The sequence below is a fragment of the Myotis lucifugus genome, unplaced genomic scaffold, assembly GCF_000147115.1.
Source record: "Myotis lucifugus unplaced genomic scaffold, Myoluc2.0 scaffold_131, whole genome shotgun sequence".
NCBI lineage: Eukaryota > Metazoa > Chordata > Mammalia > Chiroptera > Vespertilionidae > Myotis > Myotis lucifugus.
In genome coordinates this window covers 2188339-2207898 of record NW_005871179.1, presented here as the reverse complement: position 1 = coordinate 2207898, position 19560 = coordinate 2188339, and the positions used below count along the sequence as shown (strand labels likewise).

Genomic DNA, 19560 nt, shown 5'->3' with positions numbered 1-19560 from the left:
CTCACAGAGAAACTAGGCCCAGCATGAGCTAGAGACTCATTCGAGTCTTGATGTTGCAGGAAGCCCTGGACCCAGGCTCCGCCAAATTCTTTCTTGTCCACTCTTCTCCCTCTCCTGTCACCAGCGTCACGAATCTGGGGGCCTGACTCGGCTCTGGTCTCACGTGCTAAATGGATGATATTGGCAAGCAAGGGGCCTCCTACCGACACAAGTGGGGAGAGGTCGGTCCCAGGTCCTGCGCTCCCCGCTCAGACACAGCAGCTCCTCGCTGCCCCGCAGGCTGTACCCAGGGTCACAGCCGAAGGACACAGAACTCCCTGCAAACTGGCCTCCGTCGTGAACCTTGTAGCCAAACTGGGGGGTTCCCGGGTCCTCACATTTGATGAGTTCAAAACCTGGCGAAGAGAGAAAAGAAGGGTGAGCAAGACCGGCCGTGGCAGAAACCACAGTCCTTTGGAGCCCACTTCCTCGAGGGAGCCAGCAACACGTGTCTCTAGTCCTGAGGGACGCGCTGCGGGGCATCACGTTGCTGTGCTCGGGTGAGGGTGTACGATGGAGTATTCATTCCCCCGATGCTATATTCAAATGATTTCAGTTACTTCTCCCAGGCGAGCTTTGAATAGCTTTCAGGCATAGTTTTTGACTTTTCTGTTTCTTCAGTTTGACCCCATAGCATTTTGCTAAGTGGGAGCTGTTCTTTGAGTTTTGCTCACCGAGAGATTCTGATGGGAAAGTTGCTTTAAATGTATGTTTCAAGCTCTGTCAGGCCTGCTTAAATGTGCTCTATTGCAAAGGCCGGAGAAGGAAACCTCGACAGAGCTTCTCTGATAAGGTGCCTCACATGCTGTCTCTCACTTGTTATTAACGGGAGTCTCACAGGAGGGTATAACTAGGTGTATTTTACAACTGAGAACACTGACTAAGGAAGGTTAGATACATTGTTCCGAAGTCATACCATCTCAGATGATGGGAATGGAACTCCAAGACGACTCTGCTGAATCCCTCTTCCACTGATCAGTCCCCCAGGACCTGCACAGCCCCTCTGTCAGATGGCCTTGAGCCCGGGGAGAGGGATCCTGAGTAGCCTCATTGGGTGTGTTTTCTCTAGCAGACTTATTGGGAAATAATTCACATACTAAATATCCACCCTCCAGCATGTACAATGTAGTATCTTCAGTACCTTTGCGCAGTTGTGCACCAAGAAAGACAGTCGACGCAGGACGTTCTCATCCCCTCAAGAGACGCCCACCCACATCCCCCTCAACCCCCCCAGCCCAGGCAGCCCCGATTTCCCTCTGTCTCTGTGGCTCTGCCTGCTCTGGACAGTTCCTATAAGTGGATCGTATAACACGTGGCCTTTGGTGACTGGCTACTTTACTGAGCATCGTGCTTCCAAGGTTCATCCATGTTGAAGCATGAATCAGGTATCCCATCCTTTTTGGTGGCCACATACTCCATAACACAGGTTGTTTCATCACTCATCGGTTGATGGATACTCACTGGATTTTAAAATAGTCTATAAAAGTACATTACTTTGTATGTACTGGGCAAGGAGAAGCTCAAATAAATGAATCAAATGGCAGGGGAGCCAAAATGTGGGGATGTGACCCCCAAGTACTCCAGGGCTGCGTACGAACCTGGGTGCTTTCCATTTTCAAAATCCCAGGAGTGAAGAAGAAAGTTAAAATCACAAAAAAAGAGGGAAAGAATCAAGACTTAGCTCTTTAGGAAGTAGTAAAAACTAACATAATTGTCCGTTAACATTTGCATCTTTTTACATCTGGCCGTAGTTGAATATCCTATCCAATAAAGAGGGAATATGCTAATTGCCCCTCATGCTGTCGCAAAGATGGTGGCACCCACAGCCAATAAGGAGGGAATATGCTTATTGACTGCCCTGCCCTCAAAGATGGCGGCCACAAGATGGAGGCACCCAGTCCCCTCAGCCCCGCCGGGGCAGCAGGCACCGGCCTTGCCGCACGCCTGCCTCCACTGTCCCCCAGTCCCCTCATCCCCCTAGCCACCCAGGGCGCCCGAGGCTCAGGTAACAAGGGCTGGCCGAGGCTTGCGCTGCTGGCAGTGGCAGCAGCAGAGGTGTGTTGGGGGCGTCGCCTCCTGTCCCTGAGTGCTCCCGGACTGTGAGAGGGGGCAGGCTGGGCTGAGGGACCCTCCTCTCCAGTGCATGAATTTTCATGCACCAGGCCTAGTCCTATATAATAAAAGGGTAATATGCAAATAGACTGAACAGAGATGAACAACCAATCAAAGCGTAATATGCTAATGATATACTAAGGCTGCTCAACCACTCACTATGACGTGCACTGACCACTAGGGGGCAGATCTCCAACCAGTAGGTTAACTTGCTGCTGGGGTCTGGCTAATCGGGACTGAACAAGATGCGCTGGACACAACCTGGAGCCCTCCCGCGGTCCCTCCCTGGCCCGATCGTGCACTGGTGGGGTCCCTCAGCCTGGCCTGTGCCCTATCACAATCCAGGACCCCTCGGGGGATGTAGGAGAGCCGGTTTCAGCCCAATCCCATAGGCTACTCCCCTTGGGAGGGCGCCAGATGCAGGGCTCATGGCTGGCAAGAGCTGCTGTGGCAGCGCAAGCCTCTCCCGATCGGGACTGATTGGGTACAAGCTCGTGGCAAGCATAGTGGGGCCAGGATGAGTGGGAGCAACAGGTAGGAGCTGCAGGCAGCATTGGACTGTGGGTTTCAGCCCTATCCCTACAGGCCACCCAGAGGGAACCCCACCCATGCATGAATTTGTGCACCAGGCCACTAGTTATTTTATAAATGCCGTAATTAGCAAAGGCTAACTTTGGTGGCTTTAATGAAAAGCCTCAGTGTTTATTATTTTTAAAGTATTAGTGACTAGCCAGGCTGGTGTGGCTCAGTGGTTGAGCATTGACCTGTGAACCATGAGGTCGCTGTTCGATTCCCCATCAGGGCCCAGGCCCGGGTTGTGGGCTTGGTTGTGGGCTCAATCCCCAGTGTGGGGCATGCAGGAGACAGCTAATCAATGATTCTCTCTCATCATTGGTGTTTCTATCTCTCTCTCCTCTCTGAAATAAAAAAAATATATTAAAAAAATAAAATATTAGTGACTAAAAGGTAGGCCCTCAACTCAGCTAATCACGTTTAAACCACAGAGCTATGGTTTGAAAAGTGGCAGCTTTTCCCAATCTCAGGCACAATGCCTTAGAGCAGTGGTTCTCAACCTTCCTAATGCTGTGACCCTTTAATACAGTTCCTCATGTTGTGGTGACCCCCAACCACAAAATTACTTTCGTTGCTACTTCATAACTGCAATTTTGCTACTGTTATGAATAGTAATGTAAATATCTGATATGCAGGATGTATTTTCATTGTTACAAATTGAACATAATTAAAGCATAGTGATTAATCACAAAAACAATATGTAATTATATCTGTGTTTTCCGATGGTCTTAGGCAACCCCTGTGAAAGGGTCGTTCGACCCCCAAAGGGGTCGCGACCCACAGGTTGGCGACCCACAGGTTGAGAACCGCTGCCTTAGAAGAAACAAGCAACTAAGTATGTGCCAGTTAGAGTAAACCCAGAGTCCAACCTCCCAATCAGGGACAACCTGACTTCTCGTCCACTCAGAAGCAAGCAAGACTTACTGGAAAACTGCAGCTCAAAGCCCTTGCTGGTGTTCTCGGTGTCGGTGATGAAATCAAGCCACAGGCTGCTGGATGTACTATTCAAAGTCACTCCCATCATCTCCGAGCGGCTGAACACCCCCAGCAAACGGGCAGAGTTGTTGTTGCCATCATAGACCTGGACATAGGGAGACCCCAACCCAACGTCAGCAGCATGACCTTATTTCAAACAACAGCTTCTCACCCCACAGCCCCAGTCTCAGAGTTCAACATCGATAACAACTGTTAGGGGGGCAGTGAGTCACCAGGTACAAGGAAGATGGCGAGTGGAGCTAGCAACTGAACTTGGCTCCATTGGTGCCAGATCTGATCCCAGTCCATCTCCGTGTGAACTCAGTCTCTTGGAACTGCCTGCTGCTCTGACCTTTCCAGTGGAGACCTGCTCTTGTTCCCTGAGCCCCCATAGGGCACCAGCTTAATCTTCAGCAGCCTGGGGAGGCCAGGCTGGGGCTGGCTGCCTGCCCAAGCCATCTGTTTCTGCAGACAGGCACGCTGAAAGCATTCGACATCTCTGCATCGCTAGACACTCGGTCCTGTCCTTTCAGGAGATGAGACAGCTGTCCTCCTGCCTCACCCTTCCCCACTGTGGCAGTGGCCTCAGACTTGACCACTTTTCTGGACACGGCCCCCGGGATCCAGGCAGGATGGAGTTAAGATGACCAGCATGTCATGGTGCTTTCCCATCCTCAAGCTCAGTCTCTGCTCCTTCTCTCCTAAAATAAGGACTCCAGCGAGGGCCTGCTGGGCTTGCCAGGGGTGGGATCGTGCCGGCATCTGGCTTCCCTGTCCCATCTGTCCCCTGAACTTTTGAGCACCAGCCAAGTCAACAATCATCAGAATAATGAACTGGCCTCCCAGGTCTCAAGGTTGCTGCTCCTTTCCAGATAATTGTACAAATAACAACAGAAGTTGTGATTGAGTGAAGGACCCCCTGCTGCTTTGGTAAATATCAAAGATGGGATCTATGGGTGGGCGATGAATATTTGTGCATGGCACAGGATGTGGTGCCAGCTGCCAGCAAATTGCAACAATATTTCCATTCTACTATTTATGAGGCAAAGCCTTCTAAAGGAAGCCATCCTTCAAGCTAACAGTGCTGTATGTTACAGAGATTTGTTTAGGCCCCTGGGAGTCTCAAGTCTGTTTCCAGATCTTATGTGCAATGGCTTTATGTCACTGATAGACAGAGACAATTCCGGCGTTCCAGCAGACACACAGATGGCCCCAGTTCAAAGGGTTTGGCCACTGCTGCAACCGAACTGTTATAACATTTATTTTACCCATTAAAGCATATATTGGAATGAACTGATCAAGGTATTCATCGTCCATACTTGCTAACATCACAGTAAGGGAGACAACCAGACATCATGCACTTCTTGATGGAAGACATACTACGACCTATGGAGTCATTTTGCTGAAAAAAAAATCAAACCAGAATCAGATCAAACCATTGGTTTGATAGAGAGGACAGAGGAACACATGGGGTGATACTCTGGGGATGTGGTCAGCAAACCCAGAACATGAACAATTCCACTGGACAAATGATGACTTCCTCAACAAGTGAATTATGAGTGGGGGTTAGAGAGATGGAGGTAGAAACCTATAGATTAAAAAAAACCATGAGGCAACTAATCCAATGTGTGGACTTTATTTAGGTCCTGATGCAAATAAATTGCAAATTTAGAAAATATGATGACATTTATCAGATAATTGGAAACTTGAACGCTCATTGGATATATGATGGTATTAAGAAATTGTTGTTAATTAATGAAAGTGTAACGGGAACAGGATCTTTTCCTTAATTTCAAAGCATAATTCATCCTAATTCTGAGAACAAAAATGTTCTTATTAAGTGTCATTATGATAAAATATTCATTGCAGAAAACTTATAAAAGCCCAACGAAAATAAAAGCAACTTTCAGCACTCATAACATTTTGTTCTGTCTTTCTAGGCTTTGTTCTATGCATATCTTTCCTTATGCATATTTATTTTTATAAATACAACATCAAACTATAAATGCTATATGGTAACTGCTCTTTCACTTAATATAATGCAAATATTTTTCAAATCATTAAATATTTTTCCCAACAGCATTTAAATAGCTCTAAGAATTTCCATCATAAAACTAACCCAACCCCCAATATAATTATTCATACATTGTTGTCCAGAATGTGTGCCCTGGCACGTAAGAGGCACTCAATAAATATATGATAAATAAATAAACCAATGCTTTCTTCTAGTACTTTTGTCCTTAAAGCCACCTAGAGTTATTTTGGTATATGATCTATAATAATAAAAGTGTAATATGCTAATTAGACCGCACAACCTTCCGAACAAAGCTAGGGCTGCGAGGGATGCCCAGGTCCTGGGTGCCGGAGGGAAGCCAGTGCCGGCAGCCAGGGGAAGGAAGGCCTACTCTTGCACAAATTTCATGCATCGGGCCTCTAGTATAAGAATAAGATTCCATGTTTTCATTTTGTTTTTGTTTTTTTGTTCTGGTTGATTAGTCATTTAACCAAACCAAATATTTCATCCAACACCCATTTTAAACCTACCATTATCACATACATAGTTATATAAACTTGGTTTTGTTTGTCAACTTTCTGGTCTATTGCATTCTTCTATTTGTCTATTCCTGTGCATGACCCATATTGTTTTAATTACTATAGTTTTATAATATAAATAGTTAATGGGTAAGTGCTCCCTCATTTGTCTTCTTTTAACTTAAAAAAATATGCTGCCATATTTATTCTTCTAGATACACTCAAAAAGAATTTTCTCATATCAAAAACAAAACCCTCCCTACAAAAGAAAAAACCACAATCAACCTGTGTAATTTTGATAATCATTAAATGTATGAATTAATTAGAGAAAAAATGCATTTATAGGGAACTAAATCTTCCATGTACACAGTGTCTGGCTCCATTTAATCAGGTTGTCTTTTATGTCTTTCCATAAAGTTCTGTATTTATTCCTGGATATATATATACACATTTATATATTTATATTTATATTTTATTGATTTTTTACAGAGAGGAAGGGAGAGGGATAGAGAGTTAGAAACACTGATGAGAGAGAAACATCGATCAGCTGCCTCCTGCACACCACCTACTGGGGATGTGCCCGCAACCAAGGTACATGCCCTTGACCGGAATTGAACCTGGGACCCTTTAGTCCGCAGGCCGATGCTCAATCCACTGAGCCAAACCGGTTAGGGCGTGGATATTTTTATATTTTTTATTGCTATTGGGAATTGGGTCTCTGTATACATTTATTTCCTAACAGAATATTGCTTGTCTATAAGAAAATTGCTTCGATGGTCCAGTTCACCATTATGTACAGGTGATGGCAACATCCCCTTGAGAAATCTAGGAGAATCTATGTGCATCCGCTACATCTCAGCTTCTTTCTATTTCCCCTCTCTTTTAGATGTTTTTATTTTCCAGCTTTCTTGAGGCATAACTGATGAATGAAAATTGTATGTAATTAAGGTACACAACTTGATGTTTTGATATACATGTACCGTTACATCTGACAGCTCAGCAAGATGGCTTGGCTTAAAAATAAATATGCTAAATGGATAGCTTTTTACACACAGTGGCAAACAATGTGATTGCTGATGTCTGCTTGAATGCACACATGCACTGGAGTTCCTCTAGGACACACATCTAGAACAGAGAAGCTGGTTGCAACAAAGGCACATCTTCAACTCTGTCAGATAGTGCCAGATTGCCTTCCGAAGAGTAATACCAATTTTATCTCACTAATAATGTATGACAGTTTTCACTGCTTTATATCCTCGCCAACACTTAGTATTTTCTGGCATTCTAATTTTTTCCAATTTGATGGGTGTGAAATGGTACCTTGCTCTAATTTGTATGTCCCTGGTTATCACTGAGGTTGAGCATCTTTTCGTAAGTGTACTATTAATTCTACTTTCCTCTTCTGTGAACTGCCTGTTCATACCTTTTGTTCACCCATGAACAGGAAACCTCCCTGCTTTTATTTTAATGTCCTTCAAAATAAGGTTTTATTTTCTCAGTAAAGATTATGCACATTTTTGTTAAGCTTATTCTTTATACCATATAGTTTTGTTTCTATCATGAATGAGATCATACCCCCCCCCCATTATGTTTTAATTGGTTGTAGAAACACCAGCAATTTGCTGAATTCTCTTATTGGTTCTGATAGTTTATCAGTTGATTCTTTTGTATTTTTGGAATAAGAGACATTTTATATATTCCTTTCTAAATTTTATAGCTTCTTTGTTCTTTCTATCTTCTTTTGGGGGGTGGTGGTAAATTATAGTGGCTTGGAGAGGCAGTATAATGTTGAATACAATTGGAGATAGAAGTACTGGTCTTAGACCTGCCTTTACTGGATATCTTTAGGAAGTGTTGTCATTAAGAATAATGTTTGCTGTAGGTGTTGGTAGAAACTTTTTAGAAGATTAAGAAAGTTCTGCCTTTAGTTGTATGAGATATTTTTAAAAGTCAGGGATGATATATAATTTCATTACATGATGTTTTGGGGGGGCATTGATTGGCAGGATCATATATTTTTCTCTTCTGTTTATAGGATATTAGGTTGAACCACATGCATAAAATTGCCAATATTCAATTAGTTTTGACCTACAAAAATGGCAATTTCATAGTGTGTGCCGAATAAATAACAGTATGAGCTTTTCTAATGACACATATCCTCACATTCCTGGAATCAATTCCACTTAGTTTTAATACCCAGCTAGATGCAATATATTGTATGTAGAATTTTTAGACCTATGATCGTAGGTGAGACTGGCCTAGTAGCTTCTGTTCTTATGCTGCCCTTACTCAGTTTGATGTCAATGTTTCTACTTGTTCCTCATTTAAATAAAATGAATTAGGAGATGGATCCTAATGTTTTTCTTTTCTGAGACAGTTTGATTATTTCAACAATTAATTGTTCCTTGAAGTTGTTAGTTGCAAAATAGTCTAGGCCAGTGGTTCTCAACCTTCCTTATGCCGTGACCCTTTAATACAGTTCCTCATGTTGTGGTGACCCCCAATTTCATTGTTACAAATTGAACATAATTAAAGCATAGTGATTAATCACAAAAACAATATGTAATTATATATGTGTTTTCCGATGGTCTGAGGCGACCCCTGTGAAAAGGTCATTCGACCCCCAAAGGGGTTGCGACCCACAGGTTGAGAACCACTGGTCTAGGCCCAGGGCCCTTGAAGGAGAATATGGGGGAATCATAATTTATTGGTTTATTCAAATTTTTTCTTGATGTTAATACTTTTATATATAAAAATTCCATTTCATCTAAGCTTTCAGATATGTGGCTTACAGTTGTTCCTAAATATCTTTTTACTATTTTCATAATTTCTATGACTATGTTCTTTTTTCCATCGTTAATACTATATATTTGTGACTTCTTCATTCCTTGATCAGTCCTGCCAGGTTTGTCTGTTTTACTAAAGGTTTCAAAGAAATAGTTGGTTTTGTTAATAATTGCTATTTTTTGTTTTTTAGTCATTTAGCCTTTATCTTTAAAAGTATCTTTCTTGCCTGGCCAGTGTTGTTCAGTGGTTAAGTGTCAACCAATGAATCAGGAGGTCATGGTTCGATTCCCGGTTGGGGCATATGCCTGGGTTACAGGCTTGACCCCCAGTAGGGGGCATGCAGGAGTCAGCCCATCAATGATTCTCTCTCATCACTGATGTTTCTATCTTTCCCTCTTCCTTCCTCTATGAAGTCAATAAAAATATATTTTAAAAAAAGTCTTTTTCTCCTACTTTCTTTGGATTTATTTTGTTACATTATTCAAGCTATCTAAATCCTTATATGCCAGAAAGTAACAGAGGTATATTAAAATCTTCCATGGTGACTGTAACTTTATTAAAATTTTTTACATTTCTGCAGTTTTTATTTAATTTATTCATGCTATATTATTTGGCACATAAAGTTTTACTGTGGATTGATTGTACATTTTATTAATATAAACGCATCTTCTTTTTCATTTCCTTATGCGATGTGGAAGAGTCTCTCTAATTTATCTTATAATAAACTAATTTCATTTTTCTGTGGTTTACCCTCTTCTGTTCATTGCCTCCATTCCATTTTTTAATTGGGTGATCATGTTTTTCATCTCTATTCAATCTTTCCTCATCTCAGATTGCTCTGCTTTCATTATTGCCTATTTTTGTGTCATAAATATAATATTCTCTCAAATCTTGTTAGGAATACAAATTAGGAGCTTTTAAAGTTTTTGTTTCCCTTTGTTGTTTAGAGAGGGGCAATTAGCACTGACTGTTCAGATGGGTCCCTTTCTCTGACCTACTGAATATTTACACAGCCACACATCCAGTTGATTTTCTGTTGGCACATTACAGAGGGAGAGCAAACGTGGGGGAGGGAAACATCCAGTAGTCTGTGGGGGTGAGAAGAGTTAAGCTGGAAGAGGCCCATAGTAGGAGCTCTGCCTGCTCCTGGTGCTAAAGTGTGTGTGTGTGTGTGTGTGTGTGTGTGTGTGTGTGTGTGTGAGTGAGAGAGAGAGAGAGAGAGAGAGAGAGAGAGAGAGAGAGAAAGAGGGGGCTGACATTCCTGTTTTTATGCCCCTGCACTCACTTCAGGGGAGCCTGTAGAAGATTCACCTGCTTCATGGGCACATGCATAGAACTGTCATTACATACTATTGCATTTAAAGGTCTGTCCTGTCTTGCCAATATTAGGGGCCAGAATACAAGAAATCCGATGGTCCTGGGAGACAGCTAGAGTATGTGTGTGGGTGAGGTTTAAGACGTATTAAAATGAGTTAAAAAATGTACTGGCCTAGGATGAAAATGAAGACTCTGTGTGAGATTTCCCTAATAACCGACTTTAATTAAGGCAGCTCTTTGATAAATCCTCCAGTCAACTCATTGATTATACGCATACACACATACCACACATTACTGGAGATACACTTTTAACCAACACACACACACACAAATACAAGTCATATGTATGCTCAATGTCTGAACAATTTCCTCTCTATAACCTCCTCTATCATCCAGTCCTATCATTGCTTTCTCTTACATGTATCTTAAACCTACCTTCTTTACCCCCACTGCCACACATAGGCCATCATCGTGATGCACTGAAATAGTCTACGAGTGAACCAAACAAGTGCTCAAAGCATACATAAGCACGTGCACGCACACGCGCGCGCACACACACACACGCACACGCACACACATAATACACTGAGACAAGTATGCACAGACACAGATCCCTCAAACCCAATGAATTCTTAGACACAGATTCACACACGTGAAAACATATCTATACATATATTTATATCCACAAACATATCTACACTAGTGCACACACACATGCACACAGCTCTTCTTTACCCATGTTGATGGTCAGAGTTCACAATGGAAAACATGATCCATTGGCCATTTTAAATGAATATATTATTCTTTTATTCTTATTATGTGGTCAACCCATAATCAATCACATATGTATTTGAGAGCAGTCAGCTCCTAAGCCACATTCTGGGATACTCACATACCCCTTCTCTTTTAGGTTCTCACTTTCTCCCAGGTGGTGAGGCTAATATCTTGGGACTCAGGAGGGCAGAAGAAAAGTTTGGGTCATCCACACAGAGATAAGTGAGTGAATGCTGACCACACTTTTGCATACTATAACATACAGGCGCTAAACAATCTACCAGCGTTACCTTGAGGACATCGCCTTCAGAGAGTTCAAATGCCCTGGCTTTAAGCTGAATCCCCTTCCCCGGCTGGGTCTGGATGGAGTAGATGCATTCATGGTTGTTATTGTAGTTCGCAGGAAAGTTGGGGGACAGCAAAGTGCCCTGAGTGCCCGTGACTGAATTCCCACACTCAGCTGGAAAGAGAATCACAACAATCACAGATTAACTCCCATCAGCTACATCCGGAAAACAGCTCACAGCGCTGGAGAACCTTACAACGTCGACAAGCTGTTTGCCTCTCTACCTGCCAAAATGCCTATTTATCTGTCCATTTGTCTGCTTATCAAGGCTTTTTTTTTAACACCTGCCCTCCTACAATTCTGCCTGGTTTCTTTATCTCTCTCATTCTGTTTGTCTGTCTCTCTTCTGCAGAAACAGAAACGAACCCATCAGATACCATTTACTTTCACAGCGCTATGAAGCAGCCATTCCCCACACCTGTTCACATGGTATCATAGCAACAGAAATGACCGAGGAGGATGTCAGGGGAGGATGGCGGCAGCCAAGTGAGGAGCCACGAAGCCTTTCTGTATTGGAGGATAGAAACTGAGAGGACAAGATCGAATAATAATTGCTAGCATCTCAGAGCTTCACAAGGATCATTTCAGTCATTAGTCACAACAAGCAACCCCATAAGGTAGTCCCAGTTTTAAAGATAAAGAACCTTATGCTTTGTAATTTAGATCAAGTCTCAATTTATGAAGAGGAGGGGGCTGAGAACTCAATCCCTGTTGGTCCTGGAACTTAGGGGCCCTGAAGCTCAGGGGAAATTTTTCCCACGGACCCACTGGAACGCTGTTCTTTCAATGGGCTAATGAATTCACACCCTCTTCTCAAATATTTTTCTTCTCTTCAAGAATCAGTTATTACTTCTGCATTGTCCCCATAACTTTGTTTGTAGCAGTTATCATATTTTACTTGACTTATTCCTATCTCCTCCACTGCACTGAGGATCTTTTAGGGCTTGGTCATAGCTCTATATCCCAATGCCTGTTCAGTGCCTGGGTAGGGCGGCCATGAGCAGACAAGAGGGAAAGGGGAAGTAGCTCAGTGGCACGGCATGCGTTGAAGAACCCTGCAGTTGGCTTCCCAAGGTCTTTAATAACGGTGAAGCCTCTCCCTGTTATTCCCCCTAACACAGCATCTAGAATACTGCACCCTGGTAGCTTGTTACTGGCCTGGATCCCCCACCCAAACTATGATTACTTGAGAGCTAGGGTCATGCTTAATGAATCTATGAATTGTTAAGGCTTAGCCCAGATCATCTATAAAATAAATACTTGCCAAATGAACAAATGAATTAATAGAGTACACTGACCTCAGGAGATGTACAGTCCTAAAAATAATTAGGTTCAGAGGGATGTTAAAACACAAGTCTAGATGGCAGGTCCATTTTTTTTTTGTCTGGACATACAAGTAATTTGGAGAATTTATTGAATCTTTGAAACTGATGTAACAAGTCGGCTGCCTCTGAATCGCCCCCCAGTGTCCATCTTCTAGGCATATTCCTTGGCAGAAAGCACCCTAAGTCATCCAATGGGCCAGCGATTTGACCATATATTCACCTCTAATGACCCTAAGCCTGGAGTACTAGGCCAGGGCAATGTAAGCAAAGCATGTGATGTACATTCAGGCTTGGTTATACCCTGTGTGTTCTCTGGTTCCCAAGGCTGCTTCTTAGACCTTTGAAGACAGTGACCATGTTCCACTACCAAGTCCCACTATCTCAGTGGGTTCTTTCCAGTTCAGGACTGGCTTTAGTTTCCTAAGACTTTAGGTTAGTCATTACTATGGACTGTATGCTTGTGTTTCATCCCATATTCATATGCTGGAGTCCCAATCCCCAATGTGCGACCTTTGAGAGGTAATTAGGTTTACATGAGGTCCTGGTGATGAGATCAGTGTGCTCATAAGCAGAGGGAGAGTTCAGAGCCCTCGGTGCCATGTGAGGACACAGCAAGAAAGCTGCCATCTGCAAACCCCAAAGAGGGCCATCACCAGAGTGGATCTGCCGGCACCTTGACCTTGGACTTCCCAGCCTCCAGAACTGTGAGAAATAAATGTTTGTTTTGTAAGCCACCTAATCCATGGTATTTTCTTAGAATACCCCAAACTGCCCGAGATAGCCATGATCTAGCTTTCCGGTACCTAACCTCGGCCTGTTTGCAAATGGACCAAAGGTGCGTGATGAATGTGTGAGCTGGGCATAAAGCTAGACAGACAGAGGTGGGCAGGTACCCTGGGGGCTGCTGACCCTTTAGGTAGAAATGTTTCTAGAGTATGTAAATTTTCTGGGTGCATCAGATGAGGGGGGAGGTTTGGGAGGGAGTGATGAGGGCTATGTACAGTCAGACATTTATCACTCAGTCACATCACATGGGAGGCTCTCCAAAACAGCTCTCCATCCTCTCTGGGGACACAGCCCAGTTCCCTCCATCTAGGGAGGGGCAAGTGCTTCAGTGAGGTTGGCATGGAGTTTGGAGGCAGAGAGATAACTTATATCTACTCTCTAAACTTCAACCTCTTCATCTGCCTTCGTCTGTACAATAACACCATCCTCATAAGACTACAGAAAATAAATGCATGAGATTTGATGACAAAATAGGTGACCATATGGGGAGTGGTTAGCACATAGTAGGCCCTTTAACAAGTACTATTCCTCCTTTTTTTCCTCATCGATCCCAAATGAATCTACGCAGCTTACCTGCTTCCATCTGGAGGCCTAACTGCCTGTGTTCTGGGACTACCAGAAACCCCAAAAAATTTCTTGGGAAGCATGTGTTAGCTGCCTGATATTCATAGCACCCGCACTGTTTCTGACACCTCTTGCCTTCCACCTAGTTCCTAAAAATTGGCTTCCCTTAAACATGGGCTTTGGCATATTACTGGATCCCCTTCCTGTCCCTGGTTTTCAGCAAAACAGCTGTAGGCCCATCTCTGCCAGCATGACCCTCTCTTCCTCCCCACATGCCCAACACCTTTGTAAGGAGGGAATCAGGGTTGAGAGCTGTGGATGGGGCCAATCACCAGGTCCTCACCCCCTTGCACTTGCCCTGGGTCCCAGGGAAGGAATGCGAGGATAGAGGGATGTGGCACTTGCTTCTGGGAGTTTCCAAAGTTAACGGGGGAGGTGAGCGAACAGATGCACTAAAAAGCCAAACACGAGCGTAAGTGGAAACAAATAAATGTTCCAGAGAAACAAGCAGTCACATGCCCAGGAGAGTGCTGCTGCTGGTTCAGGCATCTGTGACTCCCATCAGCAGAGGTCTCACTGAGGGCAGGGGCTGTGTCTTATCCATCAGTCCGGGGCTCCCGAGCCAGAGGGTTAGGTCTTCTCAATCACACGGGAGCTCCCAAGGACAGGGCCAGGCTCTGTGTGGCAGACAGGGTCCTCCGGGGTCAGGACTGTCTGTTCCACATCAAGTTCAGGGGTCCCTGAGGTCAGGGGCTGTGTCACCCCATCACACCATGAATTAGAGCCCAGAGCTTTCATCTCCTTCTCAGCCGGGAATGTTCCTGGAACACTGTGTGGCCATATCGTTCCATTTACATCTACAGGGCACGTGGCAGCTGGGAGCCTCCCTGGTGGGCATTCCCATGAGACCTGCAACCTGCGGTTCTGCGGCAGGGCTGGTGGTTCTTAGAGGGGATTATAATTGCTGTGTTATTAATAACATGTGCATCAGAAGAAAAATGTAACAATGAAAACACTGTGAGGTGTCATGAATAAACAGTAATTAGAATAATAAGGTAAAGAATGAGTTTATGCAGTGAGATCAAGGGCAAAGCTGAGGGAGTGTGCAATGTGGTCCTGTATATTCCCACTCAAGAACCACCCCCCGCCCCGCAAAGTCACTTAGCTGAGGATATTTTCCCAGAGAAGAAAAGAGCTGCTAACAGCTGGATACAAACTGAACCTGCACAGGGCAGAGACGTGTGTGTCTGAATGTGTGCCCAAGTCGGGGTGGCTGAATTCTCAGAGGGACGGTTCCAGGAGAAAGGATAAACTTTGGGATTAATAGGTCAGAAATGGAATTCTGCATCTATTTGTATCACTGTTTCCTTTCTGAGATTGTAAAAGATGATTGGATATTGGTTATCAGTAAATAATATGAAAAGGTTATTGGCAAAATTATGATAATTATAGGCACCCTGCGGTTTATGTAAATGATGTCACCGAATGGGGAATAGAGCCTGAGTTGGATATTGTTATCTCCAGTGGGGGCTGAGGCTTGGTGGCCTCTCCAAGGTCTAACAGCTGTGAGTGGCAGAGCAGAGACTTGACCTTGAGCCTGGAGCCTGTGCAGGTCGAGCCCAGCCCGCCGTGCAGCCTTTCTGCAGCTGTCCCCTACAGGGCCCTGGCTCCATGGAGTTGTGTCCAGCAAGGCTGATCTCCAGGCCCTCATGACGCCGCTGCGTTTCTGTCAGCGTAGCGTTGCTTTTATCTGTTTGGTGAACTGCAGTTTTATGTACTATTTCACTCTGAGCGTGAGCTCCATGGCTACCAGCCAGCATGGTAAGTACTCCACTAATCCTGCTTGTGTTCCTTGGAGTCACATGTGGCAAGTATTAAGCAAGCAGAGCCGTCAACCTTACAATGAGGGCCAGCCAGCAACTGTCCCTGCTCCCTGCGGTCCCCTATTTCTCCCCACCCTCTGGGCCCAGAGCTCTGGCAGGGAGGCCAGCAGGGTCTTGGATCAGACTCCTGGTTCCAACTCTCTAACCAAGCGGTTCTCAACCTGTGGGTCGCGACCCCTTTGGCGGTCGAACGACCCTTTCACAGGGGTCACCTTAGACCATCCTGCATATCAGATATTTACATTATGATTCATAACAGTAGCAACATTACAGTTATGAAGTAGCAACAAAAATAATTTTATGGTTGGGTCACAACATGAGGAACTGTATTTAAAGGGCCAGAAGGTTGAGAACCACTGCTCTAACCTCATCATCTACCATTCTTCCTGATGCTTGCTCCAGACGGGCCTCTGCACTGCCCCTCAAGGCTCAGGGCCTTGACCTCTGCTCTGTCTTCTCCCAGATATGAGTGATTAGTTTCTTGAATCTCCTCCGAGCTTCTAAAATGTCAGCTCATCAGGGAGGCCTCTGCTGACCACTCTTTTTAAAAGAACCACCTCCAGCACTTCCTGAGCTGACTTAATTTATCTCAATGCTGCCTGACATACTACATAACTATGGGTTTATAGCTGATCTCCCCCACCAGGATGTGAGACCACAAGTGGGGAGACTTTCTCTGCTTTGTTCACTTTGGATCCCCAGCACTTAGGAGCCTGCCTGAGGTGCAGTGGGTGGTCTGTAAATGAACCCAGCTCTCGCTTCCTCTCTCCTTGCCCGCTGTACGGATGAAGCCTTTCTGGGGATTCTCAAAAGCTAGCACCCCCATCACACCAGTACAGGCGCCCTCTACCCCACCAGCGTGGGCCTCTCCATGGGCAAAGGTCATACCTCCTTCCTACAGGCCCACCCCCGCACCAGTGTTCTACCCCGATTTCTCTGCAAGAGGCATCCGGAGCCATGGGGATGTGTTAGGGGTGGAGGGACAGTATGGAAGTAAATTTCATTTGAGTGCCTAGTATGGATCCACTTTACACAGGTCAGGTCAGGCTTTGGAACAGCCCAGGAAGCAGGAATAAGAGGCTGGAGCAGAAGGAGGTTAGGCCACCCAAGGCCCCACTGCAGATAACTGGCTAAGGCAGTCCTCAAACCCAGGCCTGTTGGCCTCTTGGCCCGTGTGTGTTCCACCACCTCACACTGATTGACTAAAGCTTGGCCCACCCCATTAGTGAAGCAAAATGAAAGCACGTGACCACCTACCAACACACCTTGGCAGAGGCGAACTCCACAGGCGCCGTCTGCCCCCCAGGCACGTGATGCGGGCCGTGCCCTCCAGACGGTACCCGGGGAAGCAGGAGAAGGTCAAGGTGTCGCCTACACCAAACTGCAAGCCCTTCCGGATGCTGTAGGCGGGGACTTCAGGCTCCTCGCAGGGCTCCAGGTCGTATTCTGGAAGGGCAGCAGGAGAGCGGGGTCAGAGACAGAAGACGGGGTCACAGAGGAAAACACCAGGGAGAGACGATCCAGAGAGAAAGACAGATGGAGGCACAGATGAAAGACAGAGCACACACACAGCGATCCACAAAGGCGAAGGGGAAAGGGGAGAGAGCCTGAGAGAAACAGAGGCTGACAGACCGGTGGTGAGGCAGGGGTGGGACACACGGGCTGTGCCTTGGGTGGTCTGGATGCCTCACTGCCATGAATGGGGGGGAGAGGGGTACAGCGCTCTGGAACCTGCTTCCCAGGAGATTTCTGTGGTTCCTTGTGACTTGACCCCTCCCTCCTCTCCCCCTTCATCTCCATATTAACCCTGAGCTGCAGGGTGTGCAGACTGTCCTGCCTCTTTCTCCCAAGGCACTCATCCAGTTCAATCCAATCAGCCTGGTTCAGAAGGGTCAGAATGTATGACCCAGTTGAGGGAAAGCTCCACTTGGAAAAAGAATCCAAATGCTCCACTAAAAGCCGCCTCTGTGATGCTGGCACTGGAGGCAGATGGCAAGTGCGATGGAGTGGCATTTATGGGCCCGGGACCTGCCTCGTACCTCTAGTGACAGCATCGATGTGAGCACCCCCTGTCCCCGAGGGCATCTCTCTGTGTGGTGGGGAGGAGGGTCTGTCTCAGACAGATGAGGCACAGTGGCTGGCCAGGTCTCATCGGAGGCCGGCCCAGGCACATGGCAGGTGGCTTCTGCTCGGGGGATAGAAGGGGGCTGAGCTGGGCCAGGCCCACTTCCTAGAGGCCAGATGTCTCTTGCCCAACCTGGCAGAGTCCACCTGATATCTCGGTTCCTGGCTGGGAAGGGGGGACCCTGGGGAGCAATGGGATAAGGGCGGCAAAGGGGACTTGGTACTAGAGGAGCAAAGGGTCCTGTTTTCTCCCTGAACGCCACAGTAAAGAGTTTTCTTTTCAGGATTCCTAAACACAGAGACAAATATCTATTACTTCTAGGTTAGCATTGGTGAAGAAGCCCAAATAAAAGAAAGCACTCTGATATGTTACCTTCCAGCCCCCTTCTTCCTCTCCTCTTTTCTAAATGGCTGGCCTCTTAAACAGAAGTGGGATTGGGAGAAAGAAGTATCTGGAATTACTAGGGCAGGAACAGACTTCTGTGAATTCCTCTAGGCCGGCCAGTTGGGTGGGTCATGCTCAGAGGGAGACCTAGACCCCTACAGAGAAGGAGAGCCCCCAACACCTGCTAACTCCTCCCAAGCCCATTACAGGTCATTTGTCCAGTGTCTAACCCAGCTATCAGTCACTGCCACAGGGAGGTCTTTCTCCCGGAGACTGGAGCGTGCAGCACTATCCATCTGCTGGGAGACCAGGGCTGGCAGCAGAGGGCGAGACGGGGTACCCTTCCCCCAAGGGACCTTCACAGGCATTACCTGAGAAGGTGATGTTGAATCCTTCATAGGACATAGAGAAGTCGGAAATGAAGCGGACCTGGGCGGTGAAGTTGCCATAGAGACCAGCGCTGATGGGGGCTGGCAACCGCGAGCCCGTCAGCTGCCGCAGTGGCTGGGTGAAGCTGCCATTCTCGGTGATGAGGAGGTAGTCATGGCCACTCTCCAGGTGGAAGGTGTGGAAAGTGAAGAACACACCTGCCAAGAGACCAGAAGGGTGACGGTGAGATGGCTGAAGCAGCCCAGCTGCAGGACAGGTCCTCCACAAACATTTTCAATCCGTAAGTGTGGGTGTGCAGAAGTACAAGCCTGCACTGATGAGGCCATGTGGGTGAACCTGAATGAATGAACCGGAATGAACTGGGTCACACCACTGCCCACAGGTCTGGCCACAGAGAAGCACACTGCTTCACAGTTGTCAAAATTTGAAAGGGAGATTTATGGCTAGTTCTATGAGACTGCTTCATAGCCATTCATTCATTCATTCATTCATTCATTCACAAGCATTTGCATATTTGTTGAGTGCTTCCTATGGGCTAGGATCCAGGGCCAGGTAGGTGCAAGGGCATATACAAGACATTAAACAAATAGCTACAGTAGAGTGATGATTGCTATAATGAACACAGGCCAGATGCCACGGGAAGGGGGT

At 45.8% G+C, this 19560-nt stretch overlaps 1 protein-coding gene across 1 annotated transcript in view; it reads right to left on the bottom strand.

Annotated features, from left to right (window-relative positions):
* CSMD2 (CUB and Sushi multiple domains 2) overlaps nucleotides 1-19560 on the bottom strand; it is a 268349-nt gene that overhangs the window by 138406 nt on the left and 110383 nt on the right. Inside the window, exons 14-18 of the mRNA XM_023758472.1 lie at nucleotides 18894-19109; nucleotides 17271-17459; nucleotides 11400-11569; nucleotides 3649-3805; nucleotides 204-395 (exon numbers count right to left, since the gene is read on the bottom strand). Coding sequence (XP_023614240.1) covers nucleotides 204-395; nucleotides 3649-3805; nucleotides 11400-11569; nucleotides 17271-17459; nucleotides 18894-19109 — 924 coding nt within the window. The remainder of the gene's footprint in view (nucleotides 1-203; nucleotides 396-3648; nucleotides 3806-11399; nucleotides 11570-17270; nucleotides 17460-18893; nucleotides 19110-19560) is intronic.